This window comes from Oncorhynchus nerka, linkage group LG25 (assembly GCF_034236695.1).
Source record: "Oncorhynchus nerka isolate Pitt River linkage group LG25, Oner_Uvic_2.0, whole genome shotgun sequence".
In the NCBI taxonomy this organism is placed as follows: Eukaryota; Metazoa; Chordata; class Actinopteri; order Salmoniformes; family Salmonidae; genus Oncorhynchus; species Oncorhynchus nerka.
The window spans coordinates 23,725,587-23,752,944 of record NC_088420.1 but is presented as its reverse complement, the minus strand read 5'-3'; the positions used below and the strand labels follow the sequence as shown (position 1 = coordinate 23,752,944).

Here is a 27,358-nt window from a genome sequence, read left to right as displayed (position 1 = left end):
ACCGTATCAAAATAAGAGCACCAACCACCATACAGTATGGGAAAATGTCATCTGTTTTCTTTAACCCTTCCCCCTCGTCATGGCAGTCTATTTATTTATACCCTGATGAGGCGATAGGGGCTAAAGTTAGAGCAGGCCCATGCAGGGCTGGCACTCCCCTAGTCTGGGTTACCCCGGGACCAGTGTACACCAGCCAGCTCCCTGTAAGGTCGAACACAGGCCCTGGTGGAATACAGCAAAAGAAAATAAAGTGCGTTTTAGACCAGGAAAAGTTGCAAACCACCCCCTCTTCTCCCATGTTCAGGCAGATGTCACAGAGAAACATTTTTTAAGACCTTTTTTCCCGTTTTAACCACAGATCATAGAAACACGCCGTTTTCACATACAGCGGTACCAGAGCGCCAAGTCTAGGACCAAAAGGCTCCTTAACAACTTCTACCCCCAAGCCATAAGACTGCTGAACAATTAATCAAATGGCCACGGACTATTTACATTGACACCACCCCCCTCCATTTGTTTTGTACACTGCTGCTACTCACTGTTTATCTATGCATAGTCACTTCACCCCTACCTACATCTGCACTGTTGGTTAAGGGCTTGTAAGTAAGCATTTCACAGTAAGGGCTACACTTGTTGTATTCGGCGCATGTGACAAAGTTTGATTCGATTTTTTTCCTTCGACCGCATGGTTTTGTTTTTGCTCTGACATGCACTTTTTAACTAAATGTGGAAAAATGGAAGGGGTCTGACTACTTTCCTAATGCACTGTATTATAGACACTGGTATGGTGCTGAAGATAATGAGTTTGAGGTTGAAAAGTTGTGGAGTTGCCCTTTAAGGTACAGTATATGCTTGTATTGTTAGCACACCAATAAGTTACAGATCAAGATCAAGAAATCACATTCAGCACCTTACTGCAAAGTAAGTGATAACAAAACCGGTCGTATATCACACAAAATGTTTGTGTTTTATTGCTTGAGATAAGTTGATTGTTGAGATCAGAAAGTGAGGCCTATTGCAGCTCTCTGCATCCCTATCCTCAGCTGGATTGGCCGTAGCTGCAGGCTGTCTAAGCAGCTGACTGAACTGTACTGTCTCTACTGATGCAAAGCCCAGAGGAATATTCCCCTCGTTTTCCTCTCATATTGGGCATGTATGACCTCCTCTATATTTAGAGGTCACATCCAAATTGTGAGTGAACGGATATGGTGCCGGTGTTCCCACGACCCCCAGAGTCCCCCAGAGTGCCCGCTGCCCCCTCGCCCATGCTTGGCACACGGGCACTATGGGCATTTCTGAGGAATCCACCTCTGTGCACCTATCATTACCTTATAAAGTATCCACTGGCCTCTACAGACAAGACACTCTCACCTATCAAACTGTAAAACACAACAGAATCAATGTTTTCATTCATACATCGTTGGCACTCACAAAATGTTCTATGAATGAAAACTCTTTACGAATAATACCGCTTTATTAAGACTGACAGAATTAGAAAGTAGACAAGTCTCATAAACCTATAGTGCAGCGTACTAGTAACAGATACTGGGCCAAATTAGTAGTAACTGCTCTAATATTGGATTGCATAAACAAGACGTCCACCAAGAACACACCAAATGACTGGGTTGCGTGAATAACCCAACATGTTGGGATGTTGGGATTACCCAAACATGGGTTAATTTAAGCATCATTTGGATATTTTTTACTCTCATGCTGGGTTGACCTAGCAGCTGTTTCTTTTTTAATGCAATCTTTAGTGTATTTTCATGAGGTGTGGCTTGTAGGGGGGTGGCTTTCAGCAAGCTCTTATTGGCAACCAATAAGAATAAATGTAGGTTAAGTTTGCATGAAGCAAAGACAATTTTTCCCTTTTTCTTTTTTTTTACACATTCTTCTTTAATATTTTGATTTATTTATTACGTATTATAATAAGATATACCACCTTATTGCATCCCAACAATGGGATTTACATAGAATTTCAGGAAGCTCATACACTTCTGTAAGCATCATTGAAACTACAAAAATTTAAATATCCAACCTTCACATGTGACAACATTCCCCAAGAGAGGATGGCTTTCACTTCAACAGTAATAAATTCATTAACTTCTTTGAGAAAAAGATCATGATTATTAGCAAGCAGTTTACGGACTCCTCTTTAAATCGGCTTATTCCTTCAAAGCTCAGTTGTCCTGAGTCTGCACAACTCTGCCAGGATCTAGGATCAAGAGAAACACAAGTGTTTTAGTACTATATCTCTTGACACAATGATGAAAATAATCATGGCCTCTAAACCTTCAAGCTGCATACTGGACCCTATTCCAACTAAACTACTGAAATAGCTGCTTCCTGTGCTTGGCCCTCCTATGTTGAACATAATAAACGTCTCTCTATCCACCGGATGTGTACCAAACTCACTAAAAGTGGCAGTAATAAAGTCTCTTTTGAGAAAGCCAACTATCGGCCGATAAAAAAAACTATCGGCCTATATCGAATCTTCCATTCCTCTCAAATATTTTAGAAAAGGCTGTTGCGCAGAAACTCACTGCCTTCCTGAAGACAAACAATGTATATGAAATGCTTCAGTCTGGTTTTAGACCCCATCATAGCACTGAGACTGCACTTGTGAATGTGGTAAATTACCTTTTAATGTTATCAGACCGAGGCTCTGCATCTGTCCTTGTGCTCCTAGACCTTAGTGCTGCTTTTGATACCATCGATCACCACATTCTTTTGGAGAGATTGGAAACCCAAATTGGTCTACACGGACAAATTCTGGCCTGGTTTAGATCTTATCTGTCGGAAAGATATCAGTTTGTCTCTGTGAATAGTTTGTCCTCTGACAAATCAACAGTAAATTTCGGTGTTCCTCAAGGTTCCGTTTTAGGACCACTATTGTTTTCACTATATATTTTACCTTTTGGGGATGTCATTCGAAAACATGATGTTAACTTTCACTGCTATGCGGATGACACACAGCTGTACATTTCAATGAAACAAGAAATATGAAAATTGCCCTCGCTAGAAGCCTGTGTTTCAGACATAAGGAAGCGGATGGCTGCAAACTTTCTACTTTTAAACTCAGACAAAACATGAGATGCTGCATTCTAGGTCCCAAGAAACAAAGAGATCTTCTGTTGAAACTGACAATTAATCTTAATGGTTGTCCAGTCGTCTCAAATAAAACTGTGAAGGACCTCGGCGTTACTCTGGACCCTGATCTCTCTTTTGACGAACATATCAAGACTGTTTCAAGGACAGCTTTTTTAAAACTACGTAACATTGCAAAAATCTGAAACTTTCTGTCCAAAAATGGTGCAGAAAAATTAATCCATGCTTTTGTTACTTCTAGGTTAGACTACTGCAATGCTCTACTTTCCGGCTACCCGGATAAAGCACTAAATAAACTTCAGTTAGTGTTAAATACGGCTGCTAGAATCCTGACTAGAACCAAACAATTTGACCATATTACTCCAGTGCTAGCCTCCCTACACTGGCTTCCTGTCAAGGCAAGGGCTGATTTCAAGGTTTTACTGCTAACCTACAAAGCATTACATGGGCTTGCTCCTACCTATCTCTCAGATTTGGTCCTGCCGTACATACCTACACGTACGCTACGGTCACAAGACGCAGACCTCCTAATTGTCCCTAGAATTGCTAAGCAAACAGCTGGAGGCAGGGCTTTCTCCTATAGAGCTCCATTTTTATGGAATGGTCTGCCTACCAATGTGAGAGACGCAAACTCGGTCTCAACCTTTACTGAAGACTCATCTCTTCAGTGGGTCATATGATTGAGTGTAGTCTGGCCCAGGAGTGTGAAGGTGAACGGAAAGGCTCTGGAGCAACGAACGGCCCTTACTGTCTCTGCCTGGCCGGTTCCCCTCTTTCCACTGGGATTCTCTGCCTCTAACCCAGTTACAGGGGCTGAGTCACTGGCTTACTGGTGCTCCTTCATGCCGTCCCTAGGAGGGGTGCGTCACTTGAGTGGGTTGAGTCACTGATGTGAGCTTCCTGTCTGGGTTGGCGCCCCCCCCTTGGGAGATCTTTGTGGGCTATACTCAGCCTTGTCTCAGGATGGTAAGTTGGTGGTTGAAGATATCCCTCTAGTGGTGTGGGGGCTGTGCTTTGGCAAAGTGGGTCGGGTTATATCCTTCCTGTTTGGCCCTGTCCGGTGGTATCATCGGATGGGGCCACAGTGTCTCCTGACCCCTCCTGTCTCAGCCTCCAGTATTTATGCTGCAGTAGTTTATGTGTCGGGGGCTAGGGTCAGTTTGTTATATCTAAAATACTTCTCCTGTCCTATCCGGTGTCCTGTGTGAATTTAAGTATGCTCGCTCTAATTCTCTCTTTCTCTCTTTCTTTCTCTCTCTCGGAGGACCTGAGCCCTAGGACCATGCCTCAGGACTACATGGCATGATGACTCCTTGCTGTCCCCAGTCCACCTGGCCGTGCTACTGCTCCAGTTTCAACTGTTCTGCCTGTGATTATTATTATTTGACCATGCTGGTAATTTATGAACATTTGAACATCTTGGCCATGTTCTGTTATCATCTCCACCCGGCACAGCCAGAAGAGGAGTTTTTCCTAGCCACCGTGCTTCTACACCTGCATTGCTTGCTGTTTGGGGTTTTAGGCTGAGTTTCTGTACAGCACTTTGAGATATCAGCTGATGTACGAAGGGCTATATAAATACATTTGATTTGATTTGACAACTATGCAACAGAACATATGAACAGGAATGACATTTACCCTCATGGGTGGTTAAAAAGAACTGTCCGAATGCCACGCCCCTACTAAACTACGCCTCGAGCCTACTGATCTGACCCATTGGGTCATATCTCAATAACCCAGCACTAATAACCAAGCAGTTTTTATAGAAAAGCACCCAACTAAGTGAACCAACGCCTGCAACCCAGCAGTTGGGTCAACCAAACAAACCAGCAGTTGAGTCAACCAAACAAACCAGCATTTTTTTGGAGTGTAGCAGGCCTACATTTTCTTCTGCAGAAGATAGTATCTCACCTCAGATGTAAATTAAGAGAATAGAGGGAAGTGGGGGATCTGAGCTAAAGAGAAGCCAGAGATCTTTATCACATAGGGGTTTACTAAAAGTTCCTTTCTCTCAGATATAACTTCTCACCACAGACAACCCCCCCTCTCACACAGCCAGGCAAATATAGCATTTACCCCCCCCCCCCCCTAAACGGTGAGGACTTGGCCTTCTCAGAGTGGTTTTGAATGTTTCTCAAACCACTACTGCCAGCAAACCAGCACACGCCTAATGTCACCTAATTCTGGATGATGCAGTCTGTATGACAACTGCTGCTCAAGGTCTCAAAAAGGCTAAAAACAGCCAAGTAAGACAGCAATGTAGCTGTCAGCAAGAGTTTCACTGTCTGTAAAATCATTGGAGTGTTGATGAGAATATACATTTGGCTGCCTTGGGAGCTAATGACCACATTTTATGGTCTTAATTTCCGATGACCCTATAGATACACCTTTTTACACTCCAGAGATCCTGGTATCTACGACCAGGACCAGCTATGATCCTTTATTGATGTCACTTGTTAAATCCACTTCAATCAGTGTTGATGAAGGGGAGGAGACAGGTTAGCGAAGGATTTGTAAGCCTTGAGACAATTGAGACATGGATTGTGTATATGCGCCATTCAGAGGGTGACTGGGCAAGACAAAAGATGTAAGTGTCCTTGAACGGGGTATGGTAGTGGGTGCCAGAGGCACCGGTTTGTGTCAAGAACTGCAACGCAGCTGAATCTTTCATGCTCAACAGTTTCCTGTGTGTATCAAGAATGGTCCACCACCCAAAGGACATCTAGCCAACTTCACACAACTATAGGAAGCATTGGAGTCAACATGGGCCAGCATCCCCGTGGAACAGTTTTGACACCTTGTAGAGTCCATGCCCCGATGAATTGAGGCTGTTCTGAGGGAATAGTGCAATAATTGCACACATACAGGGTCTACAGCTCCTAGCGACCGAGAGCAGCTTCCTCTGACATCTTCCCGGAGGCCAGACAGTGGAAACGAGACCATTACACACTAACAGAGCAGGCCTCTAACACAGTCAGGCTCTCTCTCCCAAAGACACCCTGCAGTCCCTGGAGACAGGTAAAGACTAATTGCTGAGTGTCTCACTGAGACAACACGGGGTGAACACCAACAACACACTGTTGTGTCATTACCAGTCAAAGCTGTAGCACTACTTCATGAGTGGGGGACTTGATACAGAGGCGTTACTTCTCACTAACACACTGAATGTTAATTCCAGTGAATGTTAAATGGGAACTTACTCATGAACACTGATACTTACTGTATCTTTACACAACGATAATAACTGTGTCATGCACATTCCATTAAAAATAAATATGTTTTGTGCTAATGTTTACTCTTTGCAATAACTATATATTTACCCTTTTAGGCTTATAACTTTGAATAGAGAAGCATAGGTTTGGGTTACAGTATGATCCAACTACCATACAATATTAGCTGGAAATGAGCATACAAGCAGAGCATATGGCACCTGACCAGGCCAAAGCCCAACACATTTTTTCGGTATTAGTTGTTGATGCTTCTGCCAGTCATTTCAGCTCAATGTCAAGATGAGAAACCAGGTCTCAAAATAGCAGGCAGGAATCCTATTTGCATAACCCAATACATAAAGCCCCTGAGCCAAGGCAACCATGCCGACGCAAACATTTATTTACTTTACACAATTATCATCAACAAACCTCAATTATACAAATTTGAAATGTAAAAAAATACTTGTGAGGCATGAAGATAACACTTAATTTATTGCTGAATGTATCACACATTAAGGTTTGCATGAAATCTGGGATAAAGACAGAAATATATATATTTTTTATACCGTATAAATTTGTGAGACTGATTTATGGTTGAAAAATCGAAATTTTACCCCATGTGTATTTAAAATCTAGTGATATAGCAGGGTCAGAAAGTTCATACGCTTCGTCATATTCAATCACTCCCTGGCTGGACCTTTGCAAAACTGAGGTGTGAAAATATTTGGCTAATTTTAACGGGAGATAATTAAATTTCCTGGATATTTTGGATTGAGACAGAATAGAAACACACTATGGGTAGGACAACTCATTTTTCTGGACTGGCTTTGGGATTTTTGATGACCACAGAGACCATAGTGTCATGTCAAGACTATACTGTCATGTGTCAGCTTAGAAAACTTCAGAGAGAGACAGTGAGGTACTCATGATGACTGCACAAGGGGCAGCAGGTTCAATACTGAGTGACCAAGTTTTGTGGTTTTATTATGAAACGAAGAGGTCAACGATGCTCTCTTTCAGAACAAACATATTGCTGTCCATGGAAAAGCAACTTGACCACAAGAATAACAAACACAGAGGTTGTCAAGTCATGCAAATAATTTGAACTGTTCAGTATGCAATAAACACATATTTGTTGCAATTGAACATTGGAAATATTTCCGTATTTGACAGAAAACTGTTGATTCTTAAATATTCTACTTTGAATACATGTTTTTCTTTATGGATCCTAACCACATAATGTGTGTCTTTCTATTGTTGTTTGCACACGCTCTGTTGGCAATGCTTTGATGCTAGTTAAGATTTTTGCAAAACTGAATGAGATTAAAGTGTAAGGATAAAGAAAATGCATTTAAACAGCCACTGGACCAGATTCCACTTAACATATATGCAGCACAGAGAATCTTTCCATCGGGATAGAAAAGCTTGCCTCCCTATTGTGACAGTATCATTTACACCCACTAAGCCACCGGCATCATCTACAATAGATGTAGTGCTTACAACAAACAGTGTATAAATGTTCTCTAGCATTTAAAAATGTGCCATAACATATGCATTACTTAACAAAATGTTGTACATGCAATGGGAATGAAATAACAACACACACAATACACCCCTCACCCCAAATATCCATTATTTATGCACACTATAAATGTTATATTTGTCAGTCATTATTATGATGTGTAGATAAATTAGCTGAAAGTGTCATGTCTTGTTGGGTATACTTGGGGCATTACTCTTGCTATCCCCTTCCTTTCATCTTCAATTCTAACACAAATATGATCTGACTGAGGTGTGACTCAGTGGGATACAGCTATAGAATGAACGTGTATTACTATTTATCATGCAAGCATTAGCCTAGGCCTACTTTTTCCATTACTTTTACTTCATTGGATGACATCTCACTTTTCAACTGCTCGAACACTACTATTAGCTTCTTGCTAACATTTTGAAAAATCATATATTTGATCCTATCAGGGGGTTATAACTAGCTCTCTCTTTCCACCAAAATGAAACCATCAATAAAAACAGACCTACTGGTGATTGCCCATTAAATGTATCAGGTGAAATACTGTGTCAAGCACAGCATACGCAGGCACATGACAGTCTTACGTAATTATACAACTGGGCAACAGCACTATAAATACAGCTGTGAGGCCTGCGTGTGTTGTTGCTAATAATAAATAAGACTGCCAAATAATGACTGAATTGCTGACGTCATTCAAAAATACTCGGTTAATAATAGCCCTGTCCCAGAGTTAGGCATTCCTAAGTATCTATCTAAGTTACTTACATAGTAATAGCACGTGACTATGCAACAACTTACAGTATCCTCCGAATATAACATGTATTTTAGGCAACTCGGAGAGTAACTGTGTTAAATGTTGTTTTGACAGAGGAAAACAACAAAGGTATGCGCTCAGCTCACCTATTATTTGATGTTTCTCCAGTGTCACGTTTTTCCCTTTTTCTTTACTGTAGGCTCTGCGTTTGACCCGGTATTTACTGAGAAATACGACAGCAGAGTATATTACTAGTTTGTTTCCTGTCTCAAATTGATTCAAGAGCTCTTCGTCCTCGTTGAAGTGAATAGAATACGCAGTTCCGTGGCTAGAGGTGTCCACTTGATGCTCGAGGATGATGATTCAGGAGCGCTCCTTCCAACATCGCGCACATCTCCGGCAGCAACAGCTGGCTGCAGCCCATTTGTAAATGACCATATATACCGCCCCCTCGGCTGTGCCCATTGGCTTAGCGTTGATACACTCATCCGCCTCCGCTAGCCAACATTTCAGTTGACGAGAGACTACAAAAGAAGGCTACAATTCAATGAAGGCTGTCACAACTGATGCCCCAAATAGTGTGTGTCAATATGACATGCTTGCTTCTTAGTTTTTATGTTATTGTTAGATGTGATATTTTCATCATACACATTACTGTACATGACATGTCATGGACATGTTATATTATAACACATGGGAATACATTAGGAAAATGTATTATGAGATTAAAGAGCAACTGGCCCTAAAACCCAACTAATCATTTTGAAAACGGCCAAATTGTCATCAAAATGAGTCAGAAACATGTATTCTAGTGTCAAAATGTACTAAAAAAGTGTAAATAGGATAATTTTGGTCATAAAGTCAGTCTCGTCTAAAACGGAGTTTGGAACCTCAGTGCGTCACAAGTAGGCCTAAATTAAGGTTGGGTTTGGATTACAATTATGTCATCAAATAATGCCCCAATTTTGCCAAAATCCTCCAGCAAATCGCCTCTCAGACCACTATGCTTCCCTTCATTGAATGGGGCTCCGTTGTTTCATCGCCTCCAATGCGTTCAAAGGATCATGACCGTTTTAGACTGAAAGCCCTATACAGCTTGACCATGCATGCATGCTTCCAGCAGGATGCACAGCTAACTGGTTTGGTGGAAAAAGTACCCAATGTCATACTTGAGTAAAAGTAAAGATACCTTAATGGAAAATGATTCAAGTAAAAGTGAAAGTCACCCAGTAAAAAACGACTTGAGTAAAAGCCTAAAATTATTTGGATTTTAAATGTACAAAGGTGGGTATCATAACATGTCCAGCAATATGATTGCAATGGTTTAGACCTCCAAAAATAATTTCATTCACTGTTCACTTGCTATTTTCACAGTTTGTCAGGCAAGACCTCAGAATGAAAGTGGTTAATGCGACACAAGTACCCTTGTTACACCTCCTATGTTGTTGCCAGTCCCCCTCGACTCCTATGAAAAGGATACGCCATCATGAGGCCTCTGATAGTGACCCGAGTTACTGCCCTAATGACACAGTGGCCTCATCAACAATGACAGGTAATGTGTATTATGTGAAAAGTTGTATTCAAAAGTTGCATTCAAAACTACCTTGCTTGATAAACTAGTTGGATAATTCCCAAGCCAAGCAGATACAACCAGTAGAGTAATTTTGGTTGTGAAGTGCATTAGCAAAAAGCTTTGTCCTTTCTTTAGAACAAAATGCTATTTACCACTTGGCTGTCTATTATATAATACTGTCACAGGCCCTCCCAGTCAACACCACCTCACAAGATTGCCTGCTGCAGTTGTTCGAGAGGATTCCAGTTTGCAGCCGAACACGCAGCATAGAGAAGGCCAGCAAGGGGGCCCTCATCAGCATCATGTGGACATGCCTTCGCTGTGAGCACTCCTATGAATGAAACAGTCAGCCACATGTTGGCTGTATCTGGCCAGAAGCCTTCACCAGTCAGCAGCAACAGCTTTCACAGGCTCATCATTCGTACAAATACAGAAGTTAACCCACTTCATTACTTTGATAACCCAATTGTGAAACATAATTTATGTAAACTGACATAATTTGTTGCTTATTTTCTACTTCTTAGATGCATATAACGTCCAGGGCATAACCTGGTCTGATGGAACCAGCCTGATCACTGTGTTCACCATTATATTTCACTTTCAATTTATGATATCTGAAGTGAAATAGAAAGGTGAACACAGCAATTAGGTTGGTGAGGAAGTCCAGACTGACAGACGGGCTTGATACTGATGTCTCTGAATGGAGAGACACTTGGCACTCTACAGTCGTGGCCAAAAGTTTTGAGAATGACACAAATATACATTTTCGCAAAGTCTGCTCCCTCAGTTTGAATGATGGCAATTAGCATATACTCCAGAATGTTATGAAGAGTGATCAGATGAATTGCAATTAATTGCAAATTCCCTCTTTGCCATGCAAATTAACTGAATCCCCCCAAAACATTTCCACTGCATTTCAGCCCTGCCACAAAAGGACCAGCTGACATCATGTCAGTGATTCTCTCGTTAACACAGGTGTGAGTGTTGACGAGGACAAGACTGGAGATCACTCTGTCATGCTGATTGAGTTTGAATAACAGACTGGAAGCTTCAAACGGAGGGTGGTGCTTGGAATCATTGTTCTTCCTCTGTCAACCATGGTTACCTGCAAGGAAACACGTGCCGTCATCATTGCTTTGCACAAAAAGGGCTTCACAGGCAAGGATATTGCTTCCAGTAAGATTGTACCTAAATCAACCATTTATTATCAAGAACTTCAAGGAGAGTGGTTCAATTGTTGTGAAAAAGGCTTCAGGGCACCTAAGAAAGTCTAGCAAGCACCAGGAACGTCTCCTAAAGTTGATTCAGCTGCGAGATCGGGGCACCACCAGTACAGTGCTTGCTCAGGAATGGCAGCAGGCAGGTGTGAGTGCATCTGCACGCACAGTGAGGCAAATAATTTTGGAGGATGGCCTGGTGTCAAGAAGGGCAGCAAAGAAGCCACTTCTCTCCAGAAAAAACATCAGGGACAGACTGATATTCTGCAAAAGGTACAGGGATTGGACTGCTGAGGACTGGGGTAAAGTCATTTTCTCTGATGAATCCCCTTTCGATTGTTTGGGGCATCCAGAAAAAAGCTTGTCCGGAGATTACAAGGTGAGCGCTACCATCAGTCCTGTGTCATGCCAACAGTAAAGCATTCTGAGACCATTCATATGTGGGGTTGCTTCTCAGCTCACTCACAATTTTGCCTAAGAACACAGCCATGAATAAAGAATGGTACCAACACATCCTCCAAGAGCAACTTCTCCCAACCATCCAGGAACAGTTTGGTGACGAACAAGGCCTTTTACAGCATGATGGAGCACCTTGCCATAAGGCAAAAGTGATAACTAAGTGGCTCGGGGAACAAAACATCGATATTTTGGGTCCATGGCCAGGAATCTCCCCAGACCTTAATCCCATTGAGAACTTGTGGTCAATCCTCGAGAGGTGGGTGAACAAACAAAAACCCACAAATTCTGACAAACTCCAAGCATTGATTATGCAAGAATGGGCTGCCATCAGTCAGAATGTGGCCCAGAAGTTAATTGACAGCATGCCAGGGCGGATTGCAGAGGTCTTGAAAAAGAAGGGTCAACACTTCAAATATTGACTCTTTGCATCAACTTCATGTAATTGTCAATAAAAGCCTTTGACACTTATGAAATGCTTGTAATTATACTTCAGTATTCCATAGTAACATCTGACAAAAATATCTAAAGACACTGAGGCAGCAAACTTTGTGGAAATTAATATTTGTGTCATTCTCAAAACCTTTGGCCACGACTGTACATTAAAATGTTACTAGACACAACTTTTACTTGTGTTGTCTTTTTTAAATTATTGAATTGAATAGTATCAGTCAATATGAGGTGGGAGAAACCCTGTGTATTCTGTACCAGGATCAGGGAACTCCTGTTGTTGTCACGCCCTGATCATGGAGAGCTTTTTATTCTCTATGTTGGTTAGGTCGGGGTGTGACTAGGGTGTGTCATCTAGGTGATTTATATTTCTAAGTTGGCCTGGTATGGTTTTCAATCAGAGGCAGCTGTTTATCGTTGTCTCTGATTTGGGATCATATTTAGGCAGCAATTTTCTTCTTGGTGTTTGGTGGGATCTTGACTATGGATACTTGAATGTTAGCACTATTGTTAGCGGCACGTTTCGGTTGAGATTATTATTTTGATTTGCTGTGAGTTTCACTTAGTAATAAAAAGATGTGGAACCCAGATCCCGCTGCGCTTTGGTCCACTTATTATGATGATCGTGACAGTTGTATACAGGACACCGCACTGGAAGATGTTTACCAAGGTTTCTGATCCTGATTACCGCCAGACAAAATGCAGATAGGCACAGTATCTCTATCGGCTGGGAAACAGCTGCGGGCAAGGTTCTGACAGATGGGCTTGGCGGTGGCAAGGACACACCCAAGAAACACCGACATATCCCCAAGCCAACTCACGTATTGCTTCTGTCATGGCCGCCAGCATGTCTTGAGGAGCAAGCCAAAAAACGAGGCAAAATCAGCAGGTGTAGTTCCCCTTTAAAATTGTTGGACACTTATTCCATTTTACTCAAGCTATTGGTGGCCATACCAAATGATGCAATGGTATAAAGCAATTTCTCTGACAAAAAATTGGTGATGCAAGTGTGACAGAGAGATGCTAGACCTGGACACTGTAATTGATTAAGAATCTATTGTGCAAGATATACCTAACTTCGCAAACACTTATCACACAGGATTTAACTGTAGGCCTTTGATGCTGTAATATACAGTTACGTTTCAACTTCACAACATTTTTGTATTGTAAATAATTTTCATGAGTTCAACGCCTTATTTAAATTGCATATTAACAGCTTAGGCTGGTGTTGCACCAAGTAAAATGCCATTTCACACACTCCATATTTTCAAGCATTGTGGTGGTGGCTGCATCATGTTATGGGTATGCTTGGAATCGTTAAGGACTGGAGAGTTTTTCCCAGAAAGACACAGCTGTAATTGCTGCCAAAGATGATTCTAACATGTATCGACTCAGAGGTTTGAATACTTATCTAATCAAGATTTATTAGTTTTACTTTTCATATATTTTTTAAAATACAAATGTTCCCCCAAAAATTCCACTTTGACATTTTGTGTAGATCGTTGACAAAAAAAGACAATTAAATACATTTTAATACCACTTTGTAACACAAGAAAATGCGGAAAACGTCAAGGGGTGTGAATACTTCTGAAGGCACTGTATGTACTGTACATATAGGTAGGGGTAAAGTGACTAGCAGCAGTGTATGTGGTGAGTGTGAAATTGTGTTTGTGTGTGTGTGGCGTCAGTGTGCATGTTATGCGTGTGTGGGCATGTGTAGTGTGTGTGTGTACAGTATGTGTGTGTCAGTGTATCAGTGTAAGTATGTGTGAGTATGTTGGTAGAGTCCAGTGTTTGTATAGTCAGCGCAAGAGAGTTAGTGCAAAAAAGTGTCAATGCAGGTAGTCCGGGTAGCCATTTGATTAGCTATTTATCAGTCTTGTTTAAAAGTCTTATGGCTTCGGGGTAGAAGCTGTTCAGGGTCCTGTTTGCTTCCAGACTTGGTGCATTGGTACCGCTTGCTGTGCAGTAGCAGAGAGAATAGTCTGTGTCTTGGGTGGCTGGGGTCTTTGACAGTTTTTTGGACCGTTCTCTGACGCCACCAGGCATAGAGGTCTTGGATAGCAGGGCCTCAGTGATGGACTGTCTGGGCCGTATGCACTACCCTCTGTAGTACCTTGCGGTCGAATGCCAAGCAGTTACCATTCCAAGCGGTGATGCAGCCAGTCAAGATGCTCTCGATGGTGCAACTATAGAACTTTTTGAAGATCTGAGGACCCATGCCAATCCTAAACAACACTGTAGTCCCAGTCTTGGTCTGTGTCGTTCATAGATATGTTACTAGTATACTTTTTGTGCCTTGTTCTGAAGAAAACATAGATAAACCACAGAGAAGACATCTATTTCTGTTCACTGTATTTAGTTTTCAAAACATTTTATTGGTCGGAGATGTTCTAATGAAGGCCTACCATTGGTATGACAAGAGTTCAACTCAAGTTGGATTGTGGATAAAAATTACCCATTTTCTTTCCATGATGAAAAGTGAAATAATCCTTTCATTTTGGTTCACAGCAAATTCTAGGAGCTCCCTATTTGCTGACTTGCTTGCTAACTCACGTACATTGGCTGTGTGTCAGTAAAAAGGTCATTCAATATGAATGATGTCAATAATACAGCCTAAGAACAGAAGGGGATAGTGGTGGATAAAATTACAAAAAATATAATAAAACGCTCCAAAGAATGGTACACTACTGTACATAAAACAATTTGATAGGTAACTTAGATCACCCTTTGCCTCCTGCTGTTTATATTTAGTTTAAGTTCAATTGGTGAGTGTATAGACTGGCAATAAGAGCATCCAATATCCAATACCTCTGTCCTTAATGTCTCACTTTCTCACAATCTGCATTGAATGCATACTTTTCCAGCTAGTATTACTTACATTGGTTGTGCTTGCTTGATCTACAATACATTTTTCACCGTTTTACTGAACTCACACAGCTAATCAAGGCTTATTACTCTTCAATAATCTAGCCACATCCCTTAGGCCAAACATAGTACTGACATGGTTTATTATATATAGCATGCATTTGTCAGTTCAAAGATGCCAAAAGTTAGTCCACATACTATCTTAATAGATACAGTATATTTAGAGGTAATTACTCAATCATTTATGTGAGCTACACTATTCTTGACTATTTTGGGAGGTGGCACATTGCTTTGGACACTTCTAAAAAGTATTTAAGGACAAGTGTTATTAACATCGAACAATCACAGACACACACACCCACACTGATCTCCAAGGAGGCCTTTCATGATGCAAGAGTTAGCAACATCCCAGAAGTCCGCTTCCATCCTGGCGATAGGCTACATCCCTGTGTGCAGCTGGATTCACCAAATCAGTGGAGAAAACACACGACACCATCACCTTTAAATAAAAGAGTAAACCACCTGCTAAGAATCATAGAAGCTGTGTTGACCTTTTGTCTAAAAGTTATTCATTATGGAGGTTTAGGTTCAAAGACAGGGCAGAGAAGATCTGTTGTTACATTCAGTTACATTATAAATGGAATAGTGGTCGACATTATCATGTGAATTAATGCATGTATAGTATCATACATCTTACACGGTTGTCCAATAGCATTCAACTTGGATGACGTATAGTATTGCACGTCTTTATCTGAGACCAGGTTGCTTCTTGCGCTGTAACAACATAAGATAATTAGGGGGAGAATTTACATTGGCGGTTAGGGAAACTAAAGACAAAGGTTAGGAGAACTAAAAAGAAAATGGTTAGATGAATTTACGCAGCAGGTTAGGTGAATTGGGTTAAGTTTAGTATCAGGGTTAGCTAAAATACTACAGTTGTCCCTGACACCACTCAAACATGCAACCTTTGGATTGCTAGACTGTTGCGGATTTCACCCACCCATCCTCACTGACAAACCTCCCTAAACTAGACCATTAGTAGGTGTCATACATCTTGGAGGTGTTCAGAAATAAGTCAAATATATTTTGCATGCCTCTGAGGCCAGACCGCAGTGTTGTGACCAAAGTATGTTTCCCCAAAAGCCTTATGAATCACATGAAGAGAGTATATTCTAAGTCAGATGAAGGAGCCTTTGGAAAGTGTTCACATTTAGACTTCTTTTTTGTTTTCCTGAAACTGCTCACTTCTGCTTTCGACAACATCAGATGCTGCCATTTTAGTATGTGTGGTGAGGCTGTCAAATTCAGAAATAGACTCCATGGTCAGTGTGCATATGTGAGAGCAATTCTTCGTTGTGTGTACTTTTATAGCTGCAAGCTTATCTCCATCAGAACAGCTTTAGCTGCACTACAGGTGTCCTGCTGTCTTCAAGACAGTCACATGCAGATAACATTTCCCTTACCCCTTATTACTAGAGATCAGCATCAGTACATACACATATATAGAATTATACCTAATTAAGCTTTGGTTTTCTTGGAACTTTTGTTGCTGTAGGGGTTTAACATGTGCTATACACTTCAGAATGGATAAAATACAACCATGTTTGTTTGCATGAAATCAAAATATTATATTTGTATACTAGGGAGGAATCCATGTAATTAAAGTAACTTCAGAAAATGGAGGCATAGCCATAGTCTAAATATGGATGATGGAAAGAAATAGTAGGAATATTAATTAATCAAACTGTAGGCATTGTTTTTTTGTTAAGTGGTGCAATCCACAGAGGTCACAATGATCACCAATAGGACACATTTACTGTCAATCAAGTATTTTCTGAAATTCAATATACTGTAAACTGAACAAAAGTATTAACGCAACATGCAACATGCCCACTGAGGTCGTTAAGACGCCAAACTGCAGTCAGGTCAAGACCCTGGTGAGGACGACGACTTCGCAGATGAGCTACACTGAGACGGCTTCTGACAGTTTGTGCAGAAATTCTTTGGTTGTGAAAACCCACAGTTTCATCAACTGTCCGGGTGGCTGGTCTCAAGATGATCCCGCAGATGAAAAGGCCGGATGTGGAGGTCCTGGGCTGGCTGGCATGTAGTTGTGAGGCCGTTTGGGCATACTGCCAAATTCTCTTAAGCGACATTTGAGGCGGCTTATGGTATAGAAATTAACATGACATTATCTGCCAATAGCTCTGGTGGACATTCCTGCAGTTAGCATGCCAATTGCATGCTACCTCAAAACTTAAGACATCTGTGGCATTGTGTTGTAACAAAAGTGAAAAAGGTGCACCTGTGTAATGATCATGCTGTTTAATTAGCTTCTTGATATGCCACACCTGTCAGGTGGATTAATTATCTTGGCAAAGGAGAAATGCTCACTAACAGGGATGTAAACAAATTTGTGCACAACATTTGAGAGAAATAATATTTTTGTACAGTATAGAACATTTCTAGGATAGTTTAATTCAGCTCATGAAATCAACACTTTACATGTTGCATTTATATTTTGATTCAGTGTACAATAACAGGTCAATGGTGAAATGAATTCCGTTTCCTAAAGAAACCAAACATGAAAGGTGGGTGAGTGAATGCACAAGGCAGTAGCCTCAAATCAACAGAGCAACAGCAGTGCGCTCTCTGGGTAAACAGTGTTTGTTTCCAAGGCAACCACTGAAAAGTTAATTAGATTCAAAGAGGGAGATTTCGGGGAGAATGAATGAGAGGGCAGGACACTCCATTTCAAATTCCCAGGAACTCTTGGGGCGTTGCACAATCGCGAGCTGATGGCATTGCGTCATCTTTTGGCAATTTTAGACGCTCGTGCATGATAAGCGAAACAATAACTAATGTAGACACTTTTAGTTTGATTATTTTCAGGAGGCTACTATTGATTAATCAAATAGACAATGCCTAATTAAAGAGCTATTGAGAACTAAAGAATGTATTTTGATGGATCCTTATTCATTTTAATAGCATGTCTGCACCAAAAATATGACGGTGGCCTAGTCAACCCAACATAAATAAAAACCAAGTCATAATATACAAATAAAAATATTTGTTTTCTGGAGCATGGTTTCTTCATATGTAAAATGTATTTGAAGTTCTAAATTCAATCCGCACTACTGCAATTGTGTTAGCGTTCCCAAAATGCCTTCATGCCGGTGTAATTCATGTTTTAGAATGGAAAGTGAATAGTTTCTAACTTGTAGAAATGTGTAGTTTCCCCCCGGCTGTGGACTGCTTCGGACGAGCACATCAACGCATTGTTCCGGAGAATCCAAGTGAAAAATCCATTGTTGTTGCGAAGTTTTTAATCTGGGGATTTAAAGAACATCACATGCTCGGTTGGGGGAGTTGGTGCTCGCGCACAATACGCAAATAACACTCTAATTCCATGATCGGACTCTAAATCACAGGTTTCTTACCTTTTCCTATTCAAAACATTTTTCTACACTTAAAACATTTTATGTTAGTTTGAAGCCTTTGGAAAAGAGGACCGCAAGAAGGATCCGGAGGATAAAGTGGAATCCCACCGCGATAACTTTTTCCAAGCAAGACAAGTGCGTCGACGTCAGTCCGTGATTTATTACCCAAATATGACGGTTTACAGCCAGCGGTCTTTGATGGTCCTTGCTTTATTAGGGATCCTATCAGGGATTATGTCTCTGCTATCGGTCAATCTGATTTTCCATTTACAAACACAACAGATTGCTGTGAAGGAATCTCCCCCCACCATCTCCATCGTGCCAACTAATGTTTGGGCAGTGCTGATGCCAGTGTCTACAGTGCTTTCTGCTCTGTCTCTCACGCTCAATTTGAGCTCTGTCGTGATCTGCCTTCTGCACAGCTACTTTACAACCGAGATATGCAGAGGAGAAGATGATACTGAAAGGTAAATCCATCAACACACCTATACTTAGGATGCTATTTGTTGTAGGCTAACATATCACTGATACACCAGTAGTTTATTTGGTTGAATAATGTGCTTTAATTAGCCTATATTAATGTTTGACATTGATAGAAATTCAAGAATACTATATTCTTATGCATTCATAACTTTCAGTGTGTGCAGAGGCTGCTTGACTGACCGACCCCCTATCTCTAAACTCTGTATGAATCCTGGACGAACAATAGCATTTCCTCATTATGCACCCAGTGCACGGCCCCTGGCCTCAGTGGCCCTGCTCTTTCCCACTTTTTGCTTATAAATGTACTTTCATTTAGCTTCAGTGCAAGTAATTACAAAGCATTCGGTTTAAAACGATCGATTTTGAGCAGAAAAGTATCCCACATGATGGAACAATTATGGACAGAAGGCCTAATTGCAACCTTGAATTTATTTTGGTCTAAATACATAATTTAGCACTTTCCACTAATAGTATGGTCATGTAACTGATTGCATTTGCTTCATTTCCTCCCACAGAGCAGACTGGTTCCTATTGGATAGCCGAGCTGTCCGACATGTGGCCATCGGACTATTTTGCCTTGGGGTTTCAGTATACTTAGCAGGTAAGACCAACAACAAATAACAGTAAGGCCTAGTTAATGACCAGGACATATTGTGGACCAAAGCAATCTGCATCCAGCTGGTCTTCACACTTGTCACCCCAAACTCATTGGCAAAATCAAAAGTAACAAACTGCTACATATTTGGTAGCGTTATGTACACAGTAGTCAGCCCACATAACTATTCCACATCAAGTAACTCCCAAAAGCAATAAAGTCAGATTTTAAAAAGACAAATACACCTTATGGAACAGTGAGGACTGAAGGGTCACACACATGGGTACATATGTACACACACAGGTACCCTACACACACATATGTACACACACCTGGATAGTGTGTTGCATTAGAGTAGTGGCCTGCAGAGAGACAGTTAATATGTTGTAACATTTATTTTAATGTTTAAAATTATATTCTAATATATATTACTGCATTCATTTTTGCTGGATCCCAAGAAGTGTAGCTGTTGCTTTGGCAGCAGCTAATGGGGTTCCATAATAAATACAAATGAACCTCACGTGCAAGCTTTTAAGTGAATCTGCTTTAGCTAAATTATCAGACATTACATACGTTTAGACCAACGGCTAAACAATTAACAGCTTCTACCAAATAGTTGTGACCCTAGAAAGGAAAACTTAATTTAGATTCCTACAGATATATTCCAGTTAATTTGCAGCAGAGGCAAAAGTCACTACTTTCAGAGTCCCTCCAATTGATTGATACACAAGGCCCAAAATAATGACATCTTTGACGTGTTAATGTATGTCCTGGCAAAGCTGCTGGCTTTCCATTCCATTGAGTGTCTTGTTGAGGTGGTGGGGGCAGGGCACCATTGTGATGGTAGGGTGAATGACCTCCTGACCCCACAGCTCCCTTTCAGAGGGAACTTGGCCAGAGCCTCACTGCAATGCCACAAAATCGTCATCATCATCATGTCCCAGAGCTGTGTTTCTCTCCTCCTTCCTTCAGCACTCTTGGGTCTGTGGTTCTTCTCCTGCTGAGAGATGTCCAATATAGTAAAATAGGTCACAAAAACACAACCGTGGCAATGCACTACATTAGAGTTGTCCACCCCAGGGAGAAAAAGTGATCTGAAAAGTGATCTTTCTTACAGTGTATAGACTCATCTTTCTGTACCTGTCACTGTGTCCATCTCCCCCTGTTATTCTGTTTATCTTTCTCTCTCTATCCCTCTCTCTCTGCTGCAGCTATGTCCATCTACATGCTGCTGGTGTTTGAGGTAGAGACAGGCATAGCGAGCGCATGCGTACTGGCCTCGGGCATCCTGATTCTGCTGATGATCGTGATTCACTCCCTGGTCAAAGCCGCCCGTACCGCCCAACACTACCGCGGTGGGGAACACACTGACACCTTGTACCAGAACCAGCACGGTGGGAGCACCCCTGCCACCCGGCAAGGCAAGCTCCAAGATGGGGAAAAACCCAGGAGGCACCGCAACAACTCCCAACTCCACCGGCATTTGTCCTACCCCCCTCCCTGCACCGACCCTAAGCAGCATCACCAGCATCAGTACTCCCCATCCCACAGCCCTCAGAGCCACAGCAGTGACAAGGAGGGCTACAGTAGTGGTGGAAGTGGTTCTAGAATGCACAGGACCCTGTCAACAGAGTCAGGGCTGCTGCAGTCTCCATCTAAGCCCTGGAATGGCATTAACAATGAGATGCGCAGCGTGCTGGCCCGCAAGTCAGGAGCCTCCAGTAAAGACTCTACTCTGGTGTGACCTGACCTGCAAAGTCTTAGCAGTTAGTACATTCCTAACCAACCATCAAACGTTCCCGAAGGATACAGTATGGATAGAAAATATCTGAAGCTATTTAAAAGCTCTGAGTTATCCCTTCATGATCCAAGCACCACTAATACTATTACTGTACATTTCAATACAGACATACAGTGAAACTGTCATTTTAATACACCTTTCCTAACATCTCGTTCCCTTATTGCCTTTGTATTGACTTTTTACACAGAAACCATCACTATTAAACCCTCTCTAGAATGTTTACTTACTGGTATTCCAATGGAAAATGTTAGTAACTTATAGCTACAGCTAATGCTATAGTTGCTACGTGATTATACAATTTAACAAGTGGCAGAGAAATGCTTTATATTTTCTAAATTGTTTGGTAAAGACCAAAGGTGGTCCTTGAAATATATTGCCAAAACTGTATATTACACAATGTGTAGATAAATTTGGTAGTGTTTAGTCTGCATACTGTAAAACAAACATGTCATAACTTTGAATAAAGGTTGTGAGTATGTTGATACAAAACACTGTGTAAAAAATAAAGTGGAGCATTTTAAGTAAACCAGTATTAGCACATTCAGCTTCATTCTAGTGCACTTACTTGAAAGTCAAGAGAGTGCCTAGAAGTCCTTGAGTCCAAGTATAGCTTTGAGTGATGCCTGAGGAACCACTAACCTTGGACAGTGTCTTCCAGAGGTCAGGAGGAAGTGGATGGGGGATGTGGTGGAGTGGCAGGGGGAATGGGAGAGGGGGTCGCTTCATGTGCGCTGCATGCATGTGCCAATGGAGGGAAATAATAAAGTAAACAGAACTGAGACACAAAAATGGCAAATAAAATAATGCAAAGAAAGGATGATTGCAAAGGAAAATAACTACGAACAAGAAATGTGGGCCACGTCTATGAAAAAGTTACCTTGGCTTTCACTCAAAAGGAGTTTATAAGCCTCCAACTCCACCCTTGAGCAGGGAGATTGTGTTTTTTTTCTCCTCAGCAGTGATGAGTGGGTTGTGGGCAATCAGACAAATGAAGGATACAGTGTTGTTACTGTGTAAAGGACACAGTGTTATTATGGTTTCCCAGAGTCAAAGTGAGTGGTTGTTTACTGCCTCTTACCTGCGCCCCTGGGAGGTGCTGATCTGTTCCTTCATGCTGATGGCTTGACGAAGGAGGCCATCGATACTTTTGAAGTACAGGCTGCTGTTTGTCATGCTTTTCACTGCACTGGAAATGAAAATATGAATGTGTGTTAACAAATACAACATTGAATTGCCGATCAATGTTTTCAATATAATTAAAATCCTAAACAGTAGACTTTAGACCATGACTCCAATTCCGTCGCATAACTTTGGGTCATTGGACGCCCCCTTTAGCCTTGTGTGAAATGCCCTGGCACTGCCCGATGCACCTGGCTGTGTTGAGTAACACTTGCCTAATAAATCTGACTTTTATACCAATTCTTGGTATACAGTCTGAAACAAAGCACTGCAAAATTGTAGAGTTTAATGACAAGCCAGAATGTTGAATAAATTACATTTGAACTTTACCGGTTGTCTGTGTGGTTGGTCCTTCAGCTGCTCTAAATTTTAAACAAAATATCCACAGAAAAGTATTGTTTCCCCAGCTTTTTAGAGCACCGGTACAACACAATTTATATCACCTGGCACATGCGCAAGTCCATGTATAGTTGAAGTCGGAAGTTTCATACACTTAGGTTGGAGTTTTTCCAACCACTCCACAAACTATAGTTTTGGCAAGTCGGTGAGGACATCTACTTTGTGCATGACACAACTAATTTTTCCAACATTTTTTTACAGACAGATTATTTCACTTATAAATCACTGTATCACAATTCCAGTGGGTCAAAAGTTTACATACAATAAGTTGACTGTGCCTTTAGCTTGAAAAATTCCAGAAAATGATGTCATGGCTTTAGAATCTTCTGATAGGCTAATTGACATAATTTCAGTCAATTGGAGGTGTACCTGTGTATGTATTTCAAGGCCTACCTTCAAACTCAGTGCCTCTTTGCTTGACATCATGGGAAAATCAAAACAAATCAGCCAAGACCTCAGAAAATAAATTGTAGACCTCCACAAGTCTGGTTCATCCTTGGGAGTAATTTCCAAATGGCTGAAGGTACCAAGTATGCATACGCAAGTATGAACACCATGCGACCACGCAGCCATCATACCGCTCAGGAAGGAGACGCGTTCGGTCTCCTAGAGATTAATACACTTTGGTGCGAAAAAGTGCAAATCAATCCCACAACAGCAGAGGACCTTGTGAAGATGCTGGAGGAAATAGGTACACAAGTATCTATATCCACAGTAAAAACGAGTCCTATATTGACATAACCTGAAAGGCCGCTCAGCAAGGAAGAAGCCACTGCTCCAAAATCCCCATTAAAAAGCCAGACTACAGTTTGCAACTGCACATGGGGACAAAGATCGTACTTTTTGGAGAAATGTCCTCTGGTCTGATGATACAAAAATATAACTGTTTGGCCATAATGACCATTGTTATGTTTGGAGGAAAAAGGGGGAGGCTTGCAAGCCGAAGAACACCATCCCAACCGTGAAGCACGGGAGTGGCAGCATCATGTTGTGGGGGTGCTTTGCTGCAGGAGGGACTGGTGCACTTCACAAAATAGATGGCATCATGAGGCAGAAAAATGATGTGTATATATTGAAGCAACATCTCAAGACATCAGTCAGGAAGTTAAAGCTTGGTCACAAATGGGTCTTCCAAATGATCAATGACCCCAAGCATTCTTCCAAAGTTGTGGCAAAATGGCTTAAGGACAACAAAGTCAAGGTATTGGAGTGGCCATCACAAAGCTTTGACCACAATCCTATAGAAAATTTGTGGGCAGAACTGAGAAAGCGTGTGCGAGCAAGGAGGCCTACAAACCTGACTCAGTTACACCAGCTCTGTCAGGAGGAATGGGCCAAAATTCACCCAATTTATTGTGGGAAGTTTGTGGAAGGCTACCCGAAACACTTGACCAAAGTGAAACAATTTAAAGGCAATGCTACCAAATACTAATTGAATGTATGTAAACTTCTGACCCACTGGGAATGTGATGAAAGAAATAAAAGCTGAAATAAATCACTAATATTATTCTGACATTTCACATTCTTAAAATAACGTGGTGATCCTAAACAATTTTTACTAGTATTAAATGTCAGGAATTGTGAAAAACTGAGTTTAAATGTTTTTGGCTAAGGTGTATGTAAACTTCCGACTTCAACTGTAAACACCTGTTAGTATGCATGCATCGCGTGCATGTACTTCCGTCTTGTGCACCTGCCTTCGTTCATGAGCAAACATCCGGATTGCAACACATCGACCTGCGTTTAGGCTCTCTACTCTTTTCTATTTTTACCAGTGACCTGCCACTGGCATTAAACATAGCATGTGTGCCCATGTATGCTGATGATTCAACCACATACACATCAGCAACCATAGCTAATGAAGTCACTGATAACCTTAAAGAGTTGCAGTCTGTTTTGGAATGGGGGGCCAGTAATATACTGGTCCTGAACCTGAACATCAAAACTAAAAGCACTGTATTTGGTACAAATCATTCCCTAAGTTCTAGACCTCAGCTGAATCTGGTAATGAATGGTGTAGCTGTTGAACAAGTTGAGACTAAATTACTTAGTGTTACTTTAGATTGTAAACTGTCAAGGTCAAAACATAGATTAAATGGTTGTGAAGATGGGGAGAGGTCTGTCCGTAATAAAGAGATGCTCTGCTTTTTTGACACCACACTCCAAAAAGTCCTGCGGGCCCTAGTTTGATCTAATCTTGATTATTGTCCAGTTATATGGTGAAGTCCTGCAAAGAAAGACCTAGTTAAGCTGCAGCTGGCCCAGAACAGAGTGGCACGTCTTGCCCCTCTTTGTAATCAGAGGTCTAATAGTAATACTATTCATGCTCTCTTGGCTAAGAGTTGAGGAAACAACACGTCACTTCTTTTTTTTATAACAAACATTAATGTGTTGGAAATTCCAAATGGTTTGCATAGTCAACTTACACACAGGACTGGTACACACACTTTCCCCCACCAGACATGCCACCAGGGGTCTTTTCACAGTCCCCAGGACCAAAACAAATGAAAGGAAATGTACAGTATTATACAGAGCCACGAGTGCATGGAACTCCCTTCCATTTTATATAGCACAACTGAACAGCAAACCTGGTATCACGGCACAACAACTCCCCCATGTGACCTACTTGTGTGTATGTACTGATCTGTAAGTAACTAAGATTGACACACACACTACATGTTGTTTTTAAATGCATGTCAATTGTAAAGTCTTTTGTCTGTAATGTCTTTTTCGTTATGTGTCGGACCCAAGTAAGACCAGGCTTTATTACAGCCAGGCGCAACTTTGTTAAAATGCGTATTTGAAATATTCGCTCTCATTGGTATGAAAGTTCCAAAGGTTTCTAAAACCGTATCACAAGCGAGGATTATTAAAATTTCTATTCGTTAAAACAAAGTGTCAGAATTGTAGCCCACATGGAGCCAGCTGTGGTCCATACCTTCAGCTGAGAACCCAAAAGGGGGTTGACTCGCAGTTCTATTAAAATTACACAGAAGTCACTGGACGAAGGCGTTTTCTGTACGAGAGAGTTTTGTTAAGACACCCGACGCTTAGTGTGAACATTAACACACATCACTTGCGGTACAGGTTTGGAAGCATAAGGACCTTATCTTTCATATCAGTGAGAAATACTTCAATTGATACACACCTTTAATGGTTCCCACATGGCCATATCTCCATGTTACTGCGCATGTTTACGAAAGACAGAGGGTCCACCTGTGCTAATTAGCTATCTAGCATGCTCCAAACACCAGTTTGTAACAGAAGAAGGCCACCAAAAACATGTTGTCACTGAAAAAATACTGTTGGCTGCAACTGTGATTAAGCCAGTTAAAACAGTGTAAAGTAAGTGTATTTGTGATGCGAAATGAAAGTAAAGGACTTTATGTTTCTAGAACCGTATCGCAATTGAGGCTCCTTAAGAGTACATCTTGGGCTAGATTACCTGCATGCATATTCCACAGTGTAGATTGCTCCTTGGCTTTGCTCCTCCCAGCTCTGCATATCTGTCTGGAAGAGATGATCAGAGAATAATATTATGAATTACGTTACTGCAAAAGTAGCTACCGGTATACATTTAGTTTTTAGACGTGTTTTTGGACAGCCCATTATAGCTACTGTAAAGTAACAAAACTACATTTATTCTCCTTAGCAGTTAATATGTAGCTAAACTGCTTTGGATTCACTAACGTTACTTACTTTGTGTTGTACTAGCTCTGGGAGGGACCTTCTAACGTGTTCTTGCAGTCGATAAAGAGCCACTGATGGCTCGTTAGCCAACACGTACATGTTCTCCGTGAATTTGTCAGTCACTGCAGAGATAAACATATAATAATATAATATATACTGTTATGAGAAATAGCTACGTTAGCTGTTTAGCTAATGCAGCTACTAGCTAAGGTTAGCTAGCTGGTGATGACAGTTGACTTTAGCAAACAATTGTACTATAAAGTATTCGCTAATTACCTCTTTTAACTTTCAGTTGCATCTCCTGGTCCTCCATCTTATACACATTAAACGATCTCCAATTAAATATTTGCAAGGGTTTAATTCGTGTTGAAGCGTTACCAAAAATAAACATGCAGTTTATGTGTTACTGTCATGCGCATCACAAATCATGTTCGGAATGCAACACGAATTAAAAAATGTGTTCCTAGATATTTATTCTCCCGACATATCTCACGTTTACTGGTGGATTGAACAATTATCGTAGATAAAATCAGTCAAACAATTTCATAATTTACACATGCACACATTCAAAAACACTTAATTGGATAAAGTTATTTATAAGCAATGTA

The 27,358-nt window shown here is 41.1% G+C and overlaps 3 protein-coding genes across 6 annotated transcripts in view; 1 reads left to right on the top strand and 2 right to left on the bottom strand.

Annotated features, from left to right (window-relative positions):
• Window positions 1-9,024, bottom strand: part of mef2b (myocyte enhancer factor 2b) — a 32,032-nt gene extending 23,008 nt beyond the window's left edge. The window contains exon 1 of the mRNA XM_029633443.2: window positions 8,746-9,024. The gene's annotated coding sequence lies outside the window, so the exon portion shown is untranslated. The remainder of the gene's footprint in view (window positions 1-8,745) is intronic.
• A 9,641-nt stretch (window positions 9,025-18,665) lies between these two features.
• Window positions 18,666-21,712, top strand: tmem221 (transmembrane protein 221). The gene is made up of 3 exons (XM_029633956.2): window positions 18,666-19,070; window positions 19,602-19,687; window positions 20,893-21,712. Exons 1-3 carry the CDS (start codon window positions 18,775-18,777, stop codon window positions 21,423-21,425), a joined length of 915 nt encoding a protein of 304 aa, XP_029489816.1. The 5' UTR covers window positions 18,666-18,774; the 3' UTR covers window positions 21,426-21,712.
• Window positions 19,497-27,348, bottom strand: borcs8 (BLOC-1 related complex subunit 8). Of its 4 annotated transcripts, none has more exons than XM_029633951.2 (6): window positions 27,027-27,342; window positions 26,760-26,872; window positions 26,506-26,570; window positions 22,561-22,668; window positions 22,122-22,213; window positions 19,497-20,681 (listed from the first exon to the last, which is right to left on the bottom strand). In XM_029633951.2, exons 1-5 carry the CDS (start codon window positions 27,139-27,141, stop codon window positions 22,144-22,146), a joined length of 471 nt encoding a protein of 156 aa, XP_029489811.2. In that variant the 5' UTR covers window positions 27,142-27,342; the 3' UTR covers window positions 19,497-20,681; window positions 22,122-22,143. The 4 variants fall into 4 exon arrangements, with proteins under 4 accessions (XP_029489811.2, XP_029489812.2, XP_029489813.2 ...); XM_029633952.2 differs by having other exon boundaries at window positions 19,497-20,678; XM_029633953.2 differs by lacking the exon at window positions 22,122-22,213 and having other exon boundaries at window positions 27,027-27,348.
• Between the last annotated feature and the right edge of the window lie 10 nt (window positions 27,349-27,358).